Below are 12,132 nucleotides of genomic sequence, written 5' to 3' on the forward strand. Positions count from 1 at the left end.
TCCAGTGCGTATCAGTCGTTGAACCAGGAAGAGGATTTGGATAGGGCGTCTTAGTTGAAGTAGTTCCATGAGATATGTCAACTCAATACATGGCAGCTGTGAAAAGAGGCAAACTCTATGGCTGGGATCATTAGAAAAGAATTGAGAATAAAACTACAAAAGATTGTCATGCCCTTATATACAAAGCAGTGGTATGCGACCGCTGACTTGGAGTAATACTGTGTCCAGTTCTGGTCGCCGCGTCTCCAAAAAAAAGGATATTGAGGAGATAGAAAAAAGTGCAGAGAGAAAGGGCAATGAGGATGATTGAGGGACTGGAGCACCTTCCCTATGAGGAGAGGCTGCAGCGCTTGGGACTCTTTTAAGTTTGGAGAGGAGACGGCTGAGGGGGGGATATGATTGGGAAGCTCTACAAAATTATGCATGTGGGGTAGAAAATGCTTGACAGAGAGACATTTTTCTCTCTTTCTCTCACAATACTATACTAGAACCAGGGGACATTCATTGAAAATGCTGGGGGAAGAATTAGGACTAATAAAAGGAAACACTTCTTCACGCAGCGTGTGATTGGTGTTTGGAATATGCTGCCGCAGGAGGTGGTGATGGCCACTAACCTGGATAGCTTTAAAAAGGGCTTGGACAGATTTATGGAGGAGAAGTTGATTTATGGCTACCAATCTTGATCCTCCTTGATCTGAGATTGCAAATGCCTTAACAGACCAGGTGATCGGGAGCAACAGCCGCAGAAGGCCATTGCGTTCACATCCTACATGTGAGCTCCCAAAGGCACCTGGTGGGCCACTGCGAGTAGCAGAGAGCTGGACTAGATGGACTTTGGTCTGATCCAGCTGGCTTGTTCTTATGTTCTTATGTTCTTATGTTCTTATATTCTTATGTTCTTATGTTCTTAAGTGTCGTGTTGTACAAATTTGAATGAGAGCCAGTAATCTCCTATCAGTTGAGGTGTCTTGTACATTTTTTCCCTTTGATGATAATCTGTTTGAAGAGCTTTAGAGTAGCCAGGTGCTGCTGTTCATTCTACCTGAACCAGAAGTTCATAAATAAGTTTTATTGCAAGAGAGGGCTTTTTGGGATTCAGTATTGGAACTGGTTGGGTCGTCTTTTTCTCTAGTAATTAGATTACTTTCTGTACAAAGAAAAGCAAGAATGAAACAAAACAAGCAAGAATGGTACCTGTTCGATAACCTGTTGGAGGGCATGAGTGCCTGGGAGATGCTCGAGTACGGTGGGCACACCCCCGGAAAAGGGTATCTCACACTCCCCCAACTGACCTCTCCTTCCAAAGTGTGGATTCGGAGAAACCGCTGAGGTTGCAAGACCTCCAGGCTCCAATGTGAACGTGCAATTGCCAAATACCCTGCCCAAATCCCCCTGCGCCTCTTGCCCTGTTCACTGTCTTGTATCCAAGTGCTGCAAACCCCTGCCTGCCTTGTTTGTTTCTCCTCTTGTAAACTGTCAATAAAAGGGCTTGGGGAGAAACGGGACGGCAGAGTTGCCCCCTGCATCTCTCACTTGCAGAAACAACACACTGTCTCCGCTAGTGTAAGACTAGAATAACCGAATACCATCATGAAAATAACATCCCCGCTTTCCAGCATATAAAACGTCCTTTCACAGCATTTCATTCATCTTCAACCCACTCTTTTTCATAACGGGGCAGTACTGATTACAGATTTTTTTTAAATAAAAAGGAGGGGATACACACAGATAGAGACCAAAAGGAAAGTCAGAAGATTAGATGAGAATCAGGGTGGCCAAGCAGGTATATAAACAGCCAAGTGTGTGGTCTAAACATTCTCAAACAGGATTCCAGGTTTTTTTTCCAAATATTTGTAAGTCTTGTCTTCTTTTTGTAAGTAGTCTGCTTTTCAGAATCCAAATGAACAATTTCCACCACCCAGGGCTGGGTTTCAGGGGGGTCCTCGGCTTCTCAAGCACTAAGAACCACAACTTCGGCAGCAAGGACAGCAGGCCAGGGCCAAGCCTTCAGAAAACCCATTTGGTGCCCACTCTCTTGGGACTATAGCTAATGGTCAAAATCATTAGTTCCTGGGATTCTGACACCATGATGCAATTAATTTGCTCAGCCACTTACGATACAAGTTTCCCAGGACTTGGCAAGACTAGAAGAACCATATGAGGGAGTAGAGACTTCCATTCACCACATCTTCACAGTCCGGAGGAGTACGAGCAGAAGAATTAGCTATGCCATGCAAGGAGCCTCTGAATAATCTTTAAATTGGATCCAATGGATCTGTCTCACTGGCTGAGGTTCTTTCCTCTGGAAGAAGGAACCTTCCCCTGATTATTTCAGATGGGTAGCCATGGTGATCCTCTGGGAAATGGAGCTTTGATGCTTTGAAGTTCATACCCTGGAAAATTTGTTGGCCTTTAATATTCTGCTGGCCTTGAATTCTGCCTTTCTCCTGAGTTCAACTGCTCTTCTGAACCTCTGGAATCAGGGGACCGCTCCATACACTGCATCATCTAAACAAAGATTTGAGCAGCTGCACAATACAAGTGTGTTTATTATCTGTGGACATTATTGATGCTATCTGTTTCATCCCCATCACTTCTTTACTGTCTCCACATACCAGGAAGAGAGATTAGGCAGAGGGTTTGTAATGCCCACCCTCCAAGCCTACAACCAAGCGGCAATTAATCCAGCATGTATTTTGCAAATCCAGAATTCTAGTGGGCTCAGTTAAACAAAGCTTTCTACAGCAAATTTTCCACTTCAGAGTATGAGCAGAATCTCTGTATCAGCAGCTGGATTGTCCGTTGCAGGAGATAGCTGGTCTCCAAGGGAAGACCCCAGAACCTCAAGGGAGAAAAAGATCACAGTGTCCATCTGGCAGAATGCATTTCTTTCCCAATGTAGAATCCTGAGAATTTCTTGGTTTCCCAGATGTTGACTCTGGGGATTAGTGTTTCCCAGAGGGGTCCTTTCAGCTCTGCGTTCCTTTCTGCCTTGAGAGAGACATACAGTGGCATGAGGGTTTCTCATGATGATACAAGGAAGCAAAGTCTGGTGGTCTTCCAAGATTTTAAAGGGATATCCTCAGCTGTATGAAGCTACCAGAATTTTCACGTAAACTAACTAACTGAAGAGTGTTGTAGATCATGTTGTCTCTAGGCATGCTTTTCAGCAGTTGACCATGGATGGGCATCCTCCTACCCAAATACAAAAAAACCAAAGCCAACTTGGTGTGGCTATTTAATAGACAATTTACAGGTGCCATTGCATTATGTTGATCTTCAAGCGTGGGATGTTTTTTCAGTGCTTAGGCACAGATGGCTTAGACCAGTGATGCCAACCTACAACACGCTTGTCAAAGGCGACAGACACACCACAACATTTTGAGCAACATGCCAGCATTCACTAATACCCAACCGCGGCCCTTTCCCCACTTACCTTAAGCCCCGCGCTACTCTCCTCAAGTAGCGCGGGGTCCTGGCATCTCCTTCTACTGCAGGGCGGGCGACTAATGTACAGCCGCCCCGACGTTTTGCCATTCTCAAGGCTTCCCCCCCTCAGCCCCGTGGCATGCAGCTGGCGGCTTCCTCGAACCAAGGCAGCCTTTTGATGACCTTCATACTGAAGTAGCACACCAAGAAGATGCACAATGTGCTTGAAGGAGTAAGCCAGCGCAGCAAAGGGCAGCAAAGGTAAGTGGGGAATCACCCCGCATCTATTCTTCCCAATAGTTTTTCTAACCGTTCTCCACAACTGAGTGGAAGTTCCCTACCAGCGAGCAGAATTGATCCATCTGCAAGAGCTTCCTCTACTGGGCACCCGACCACTCTCTGTGGCATCAATACAGTGACTATGCAACTCCACGGCTTACAGGGAATGTTAATTCTCCCTGTTGGAGTTCGAGTAATTTTTGTAATTATTTGACATTTCTTTATATAATACATAGCAGCACACATTATTGGACTGTATTTTTTAAAAAATGAATATGTAAAGAATTGTTTCTCTTTTTTTCTGGGGGAAGCGGGGGGGGGGGGGTGACATGCCAGCAGAGCCAAATTAGGCATTTTCTGAATTTTTGACATGCTGAGCCCAAAAGGTTCACCATCATTGGCTTAGCCAGTGATGGCGAACCTTTGGCACTCCAGATGTTATGGACTACAATTCCCATCAGCCCCATGCCAGCATAGCCAATTGGACATGCTGGCAGGGGCTGATGGGAATTGTAGTCCATAACACCTGGAGTGCCAAAGGTTCGCCACCACGGGCTTAGACGCTCCCCCTGGTGTCTTGTACAATAGCTGTGCCTCCAGCTATCCTGTGCTGAAATTTCCCAGGCTGACCCTGCTTGCAAGATCAGTGTTGGGCAGCTGACTGTGACAGAAAGGCTTTTCCAAAAGGACAGAAAATCGGGCAGAAATCTCCAGCTTGCTTTATGCTGTTCAGACTCAGGACTGCTGGAGGCTCCAGGCCTGGGTGTGCTTTCTCATGGGGGGGAGAAAGCCATGACTGCTTTGAGTCTGAAGGTCTGTCTCTTCCCATGGCAATTATGCACCCCCAGGGACCCATTTCCTCCCCATCGCTGAAGCAGTGGAACAAAGGGTCACAGCCTATTCCGTTTCAGCTGGCCAAAGAAAGACGACTGTAATTCTAGCCTGACATGAAAACTGCAACAGAAAGCATTTAATCTGCATAGAACTTGGGAGCGGTGCATTAGCTCTAAGGGGGTGTTCTTCTTCTTAAGGCTCGAAATATGTTATTGGCAGCCCAGTAGTTTGAATTGGGAACAGCCTCCTTCTCTCAGGGATGGTGTTAAAAACAAGGGCAGTTTTTCCCTGTGTCAAAATTGCTTTCTCTGTCTCTTGGTAAATCTGCCGTATAGGATTAAAAGCCCTTTGGGGCTCTCCATGTACACCCCATACAGAGGGAGATTGTATCTTGGCTTAGGTCAGAAGCCCAGCGGTGCTTGCGAACAGGAAGCAGATGTTTCTCATAGCTCACTCCAGGCCACCACTGCTTGGATGAAGTTGACATTTTGGGACCAGAGACTTGTTTGATTCTCCCCCCCCCCCCAGTACACCAACAGCAGTGCAGACATTGCCACCCATTATCTGTTCCCAAGTTACTGTAAACACGTACATTGTGGGTACAGTGCACACTTGATTTTTCTTCATACATGAGTATATATATTCATGTTTTATACAACTGAGTGCATGGTTGAAAGTATGCATTTTTCCAGGAAATGGTCCCCAATTTCATTTATAAAATTTCATTTATAAAATTCATTTTCAATTTAATTTGTAAAGTTCACCACTTCTTACAGATAGGGGTACCCCCATACACAAAGGCTATGCTTGCATTCACCAATTCATCCATCCATCATTGCTCTAGGAAGCTGAGCTGTTACTGGGGTACCCTTCCTCATAAAGCACAGCAGTTAGGTTTTCCTTCCCACTTGGAAGGAAGAACAGAAAGCTACGCTCTGGGAACACTCACTCAACATTTAACACCGTATGGACAAATGAGTGGGGCATGGATATTGTTGGTATGAATGATAAATCCATATTCAAAAATACGACAGGAGTAAATGGACCAGCCTCTCCCCCATTCCTGACTGTAGATCACTGAACGTGACATTCCAGTGGGTCCCACACAGAGGTGGGATCCAGCAGGTTCTCACCAGTTCCCGAGAGTGGGTTACTAATTATTTGTGTGTGCCAAGAGGGGGTTACTAATTGGGTCCGCTTTTCCATCTCCACGCCCTCGCCTCCCCGAGAGGCATACTGCCTTTGAACGTGAAGGTTCCATATAGCAATTGCAGCTAATGATGTAACTCCCTGAACTGGGCTAATCTCTTTCAGGTACTGCAATTCATTGATTCTCAGCCTTTCATACCTTTTATCTCACCAGTCTCTATCAAAGAACCTGTGTGTTTCACCATTGCTGTGTTCAGATTTGTGAGTTGGGGCATTTTCTATAATGTGATGATGATTTAGAAATGACCTGGTGCAAAAACAAATTGGGGGGTCGTGGTGGGGTGGCTGCCCGTGGGGGGGACATCCAACTCAGGTTTTGCCCAGGGCTCAGGTTTGCCTGGGTACACCTCTGCCCACTTTGCTGAGAGGGGGCTGGTGAGGGAACCTGTTACTAAAATTTTTGGATCCCACCACTGGTTGCACACCACCATCACCCCAGGAGAATTGGGACATTTCTACTCATGCCTTAAAGAGAACATTCTGTTTCTGCTAAGTGATGTATAACTTTTTTCAAAGGACAATGCTGTTCCACACTGTCAGTTTTAATTCACATGACTCCTTGGCTTAGGGAAGGCACTTGACTGAGCATGAGATATCACCAGTTTCTCCCCTTCCTCTGATTGTAGCCCCCTTCCTCCCCTGTATTTTTTGTAATTCCAGAGAGATCCCTGAGGGCCCGTTTTTCAACATGTACCAGACTCTGGAGAAGGATGTGGGGTAGGAAAGCCAAGAAGTTAGTAGACGTTCATAGTGTGTTGCAGCATTCATGGGGAGGGTCTTTTGGTAGCTTTGCTTTCAGGGGTACTGGCAGAGCCCCCTCACTGGATGCTATTCCAAAGGGGCCCCAGCCAAGGTGTTCTGGGGCTAAAAGAGAATTCTACAAGAAAATGAAGCTGAAAATACTTCCTGTTTGGACCTAGATAGCCCATGCTAGCCTGATGTCATCAGATCTAGGAAGCTAAGCAGAGTTGGCCCGAGTCAGTGTTTGGAAGGGAGACCACCAAGAAATACCAGGGTGATGACACAGAGCCAGGCAATGGCCAACCAGCTCTGAACATTTCTTGCCTTGAAAACCCCACCAGGGGTCACCATGAGCCATCTGTCACTCAACAGCAAAAAGGGAGGGGAGAGAACACACCAGAGGATGAAGATGCCAGCCACAGATGCAGCTGAAACATCAGGAGAAAATGCTACTGGAACACGGCCATACAGCCCGGAAACCCCACAACACCCCAGTAATTCAGGCCGTGAAAGCCTTTGACAATACATGGATGTATATTTCTTTTAGATTCATTTTTTCCTCTTCCTTTCTTGACCCATCTCTTCAGAATGGTACCTTTAGGAAATCTGTTTCCTGAGAGTATCATTCTAAAAGTTTCCTCAGTTTCTCAAGCAGTTTGAGGGCAGCAGTTGTTGAGACCCAAAAGCCCTCTTGGACATATGTGTCTCGTTAACTGGGTCCAACCACAGAAAAACTAGGCTGGTGTTATTTTGGGTTTAACTATTTTATATGTAATCTATTAACATATGGATATTGGCTAGCCCTGGCTTGTAAATCTGGCTGCTGCGTTGTCATCCAGTTGCAGTTTCCAAGTTGCCTTTTAATGCAGCCCAGCATGGAGCATGTTACAATAAGCCAGCTGTGTGGTTACAAAAGGCTGCACATCATGACCATATCAACTGAGTGAGAAAGTAGAGCTGGGAGGAGGAGAGGTCGCTGATAGAAGGTGCTCTTGGCCACCGCACCAATCTGCTGTTGTTAAAAAGACTTGATATTTGTTGCCTGATCATCAATGTTTTGTTTTTAGGACCCTCCATTGTGACACCTCCTAAAGACATCTGGAATGTCACTGGGGCACAGGTTTACCTGAGCTGTGAGGTCATTGGAGTTCCAACCCCAGTACTTACCTGGAATAAGGTTAGTGGATTTCAGGACAAATTTTGGAAATGATCTACCTAGGGGTGGAAGGGATTCCTAACTTATTGCTCTTGCAGACATTTAGAAATTTTATCATCATCACAATATGGTTGCCATGCAGTGGTGGTGAACCTGTGGGTCTCCAGATGTTCATGGACTACAATTCCCATCATCTCCTGCCAGCATGGCCAGTTGGTCATGCTGGCAAGGGATGATGGGAATTGTAGTCCATGAACATCTGGAGTGCCATAGGTTCGCCACCACAGCTAGGATTTGGGCCAATCACAAAAGAAGTGCCAAGGCAAACATCTCAATGGATTCTTCCTGCAGATGCAAAGGCAGTGCCTCCTGAGCCCTTGTGTAGGCCTATCTGTTTTAGGGAACAGACCCTGTTTGGTTTCTGGTTCAGAAAAAAAGAGGAGGCTTTCTCCCTTCTAAAAGAGATATTTTCAAGGTTAGAAAAATTATTAAGCCACGGGAACATATATCTAGCTAGTTATCTGTTTTTTATTATTTCTGTCTAATGAATTTTTATCCCTCCTTTTCCATAAGGAGCTCAGGGTTGTCTTTGTGGTTCTTTGCCCTCCCCTCCAATTTTATCTCCTCAGCAACCCTGTGAGGTGCGTGAAGCTGAGAAAGAGTTTCTGGCCCAGCATTACTCAGTAAGCTTCATGGCAGAATGAGAATTTGAGTGTGGATCTCAGAGATCCTAATCCCACAAGAAGAAGAGGAGGAAGAGTTTGGATTTATACTTTGGTTTCTCTCCTGTAAGGAGTCTCAAAGCTGCTTACAAACTCCTTCCCTTCCTCTCCTCACAACAGACACCTTGTGAGGTAGGTGAGGCTGAGATAGTTCTGAAAGAACTGTGACTAGCCAGAGGTCACTCAGCTGGCTTCATGTACAGGAGTAGGGAACCAAATGTAGTTCACCAGATTAAAGTCATTTGGAGGAATGGAGAATCAAACCCAGTCCTCCAGATTAGACTCCACCACTATTAACCGCTACACCATTACAGTAAATGGCCTTAACACACCTGACTGGGATGAACTCAGTGTTAACTAGTCAGTCATCTGACAGGAAGTGATCCAGTGTTCTCTGTGTGTTGTTTTTTTCACGTTACATGCAAGATTCTTTAGGTATTATCTCAAGACTCAGTAAGTACACTGGTACCAGGAAACACACTGGCAGGTGCCATCTTGAGGCTACTTCTACAAGTTTAATTGAACTGTATGGGCACTGTGCCAAAGCACTATCCAGCTCTTTCACCCTTGGATCCATTCATTTCACTGCCATGCCAAAAAACTTGATGCTGCCCTTGTGACAACACATTTTGAACAGGAATTATTTTTATTTATTTGTTACATTTTTACCCCGCCAAATCTCCTAGAAAACTCAGGGCGGCTTACAATAAAATGAATAATAAATTAGGTAATTATCATAGACTGAGGAGCAGGAGAAATCAGCCAGTTGTAAAAATAATTTTTGAGTAATTACAGAAAGAGCATATCGTGAAGGCATTCCAGTTGCAAGAAGATAAGGGATTAGACAAGATCGGGGAGGAGTGTATTGCCAGACCAAACTCTCCCTCAGGACTTAAAAAAAAAAACTAAAAAGAGTAGCTCTTAAAAACAGTTGCCAGCAAAATGAGAAGAATCGGGATCAGATAGCATTGTGTATCCACAGAGTAGAAGAGATCTCCCTTTACCTTTTGGCTCACATTTTCTGTCAGCTTTTCTTTAGAAAACAAGCTCTGTTGCATTTTACCATATTAGGCCTTGTCTGGGACAGGAATGTGTGAGCACAAGTGCATTTGAGAGGCTCTGAAAACATTTTAAATGCACAAAGCAGAGTTCTAGGCACCTTCCACAGTACTCTTGTGTGTATGGTAGTGTGGGAGAGAAGATGAGGAGAAGATGGGAATTTTGTGTTGCCTTGGTTTCCAGAGGAGAGGAGAGGAATCTAAGTGCATCTCGGGAAATCTTAGACTTTTGCCCAACTATCTTTGTTTCTGCCATAAATTCACCAGAAGATGCATCTCATCCTATCCTCGACCTCTCATCTATAGTGTAGGCATAATAATTCCAAGGGAACAAGATTGATTCTCTGCCTGCAGGAAGCAGTTCTGTTAAACCTAACCAGTACTTTTGAGTACCAGCTTTTTGCCAAAGGAACCTAAATATTAGCATTGTTTACATTCTCCAGAGGAAGCTGCTTAAACACTTACTCAGTTCACACATTACGGAGTCACTTGAGTTGATTTGTGAGAGGCCCAGACTTTCTTAACTGTCAGGCTTGTACACTCCTATCCGTGTTTCCAAGCCTGGTGTCCCAGTTTTGAAGACGGTCTCCAGTTTGTCATGATGCTGTGAGCCTGGCAACAAACCAGGTTTGATTGCCTCTCACATACCAACTGTGGTTTATTTGTAAGATATGACCTGTCCCTGGAAATAGCTTCATTTTGTTGAATCTTATCTGCTGGGAGAATTAAGCTATTGGAAGGGACTTGTAGTTTGACCTTCAGCCTGGCATACCTCCTTCCCTTCACTGCTGAGAAAAGGCACTGAGTGAAGTAGTGGAACTCATGTAATAAACACAAAATCCCCCATCTTACTTGATTTTTTTTATGTGAGCCGCGTGGCTTGTTTCTATATTTGGAAAGGCATGAGGGAGGGGAAAAACAAGGGCTTCTGGGGCCTCTGCCTTGCAGGCCGGATCCAGATTGGGATCTTGTGACAATTTTTATACAACTACAAATGCTTTTAGAATGGCAATAGTGGCTGTGGGATTGACCAGTGGCTGCCCTCATTTGTAGTTTGGTCCTGAGGCTCACTCCCCCTGGGGTAAGACAACTTGAGTGAATAGCCAATGTGAAGCAAAGCTTCATTATCTGATTCACTGTATGGAAAGCACATCGTGCAGGGTTCTCCACCATCATGCCTGTGGCACTCACCAGTATTTCCTTTGTCCCACCGTGCTTTCCAGGAAGTGGAACCTTTGTAAGGCTGGGCTTGTTATTGGCTGCCCTGATTCAGATGGAAGGGTTTCCCATGGGTCCTCCTAGAGCAGCATCTATGGCTGAAAGACTAGTAAGCATCCAGGCTTGTGTTTCCATTACTTCTTTAAACCTCCCTTCTTTTTATTCCTCTTCCTTCCTTCCCATGGGATTTCGTTCATGTCTTTTTATTCCACGCCTTTTTCAAAGAATTCCCGACAGAAGGCATTTTTTTTGTTTGGCTCAGCCTCCTGTGGTGGCCATTTTGGGATGACACTCACCTTCCATGCAAAAACACAAATTCAAAAGGTGTCTGTAACCTCCAAAAGTTTTGAAGACCCTTGCCATAGGGCAGTGATGGCAAACCTTTTCGAGACTGAGTGCCCAAACTACAACCCAAAACCCACTTATTTATTGCAAAGTGCCAACACAGCAATTTAACCTGAATACTGAGGTTTTAGTTTAGAAAAAACGGTTGGCTCCGAGGCGTGCGTTACTCGGGAGTAAGCTTGGTGGTAGTCAGTGGCTCTGCTTTGAAGCCACCATGCAATTCTTCCAACGGGTGAATCATGACCCTAGGAGGGTTTACTCAGAAGCAAGCCCCATTGCTAGCAACCCAGGTAAAGGATCATGCTTTAGTACTTCGCATGAAACTCAGTGGGTTTAATAGCACTTAATAGGGTTACCTAAACTGCTTCCCCAAAACTAGGTCTTAGGTTTAATGCTAATAATCGAGCCTAATGGCCCAGGCCAGCCTAGATGGGGGGGGGGGGCGACTCTGTTTAGCGTGCCCACAGAGAGGGCTCTGAGTGCCACCTCTGGCACCCATGCCATGGGTTCGCCACCACTGCCATAGGGAATCAGTGTGTGGGATCTAAAGCCTTTAGGTTGTGAAATTATATCTTGCTCAAGAGTGTCTGGTTAGACTAGTTACGCTCCAGACTCTTAAGCAGTGAAAAGTTTGCTCCCCAAGTCTGCCTAAAAGGAGAGAGCCTTGGGCATGCCTTGTCACTGAGCCATGATTATCTCCAGGATCATGTAAGCAAAGTGTGTAAGCCATGTTTTTTTTCTTTGACCACTTGATTCCTCCCCCTCTGCCCCCATCATGCAACCAGCATGCAGGGCTGCCCTCTGCAAACATCTAGTCCTTTTAGACACAGGGAAGTTATATCTCAGTTCTTTGGAGAGTCAGCAAATATAAAATTTATTTAACAGGACTGGAATTATGTGGAATATTTGGAAGAAAGCACCTGAAAAAGTAAAATGTTTGTATTCTGTTTATATGATCAGATATTTACTATTTAGAGGGTCTCTTAATTGAATCTCCTTCTGCACCAGATAGCGAAAGGTCAAAGGACAGAGCTGCTGCCAGGAGATCGGGAGAATTTAGCTATCCAGACTCGTGGTGGTCCAGAGAAGCACGAAGTGACAGGTTGGGTGTTGGTAAGTCCTGGCTCTCCTTCCCGTTCCA

The 12,132-nt window shown here is 45.2% G+C and overlaps 1 protein-coding gene across 1 annotated transcript in view; it reads left to right on the forward strand.

Annotated features, from left to right (window-relative positions):
- IGFBP7 (insulin like growth factor binding protein 7) overlaps nucleotides 1–12,132 on the forward strand; it is a 38,919-nt gene that overhangs the window by 23,570 nt on the left and 3,217 nt on the right. Inside the window, exons 2-3 of the mRNA XM_048504515.1 lie at nucleotides 7,560–7,669; nucleotides 12,000–12,104. Coding sequence (XP_048360472.1) covers nucleotides 7,560–7,669; nucleotides 12,000–12,104 — 215 coding nt within the window. The remainder of the gene's footprint in view (nucleotides 1–7,559; nucleotides 7,670–11,999; nucleotides 12,105–12,132) is intronic.

Source organism: Sphaerodactylus townsendi, linkage group LG07, assembly GCF_021028975.2.
Source record: "Sphaerodactylus townsendi isolate TG3544 linkage group LG07, MPM_Stown_v2.3, whole genome shotgun sequence".
Lineage (NCBI taxonomy): Eukaryota > Metazoa > Chordata > Lepidosauria > Squamata > Sphaerodactylidae > Sphaerodactylus > Sphaerodactylus townsendi.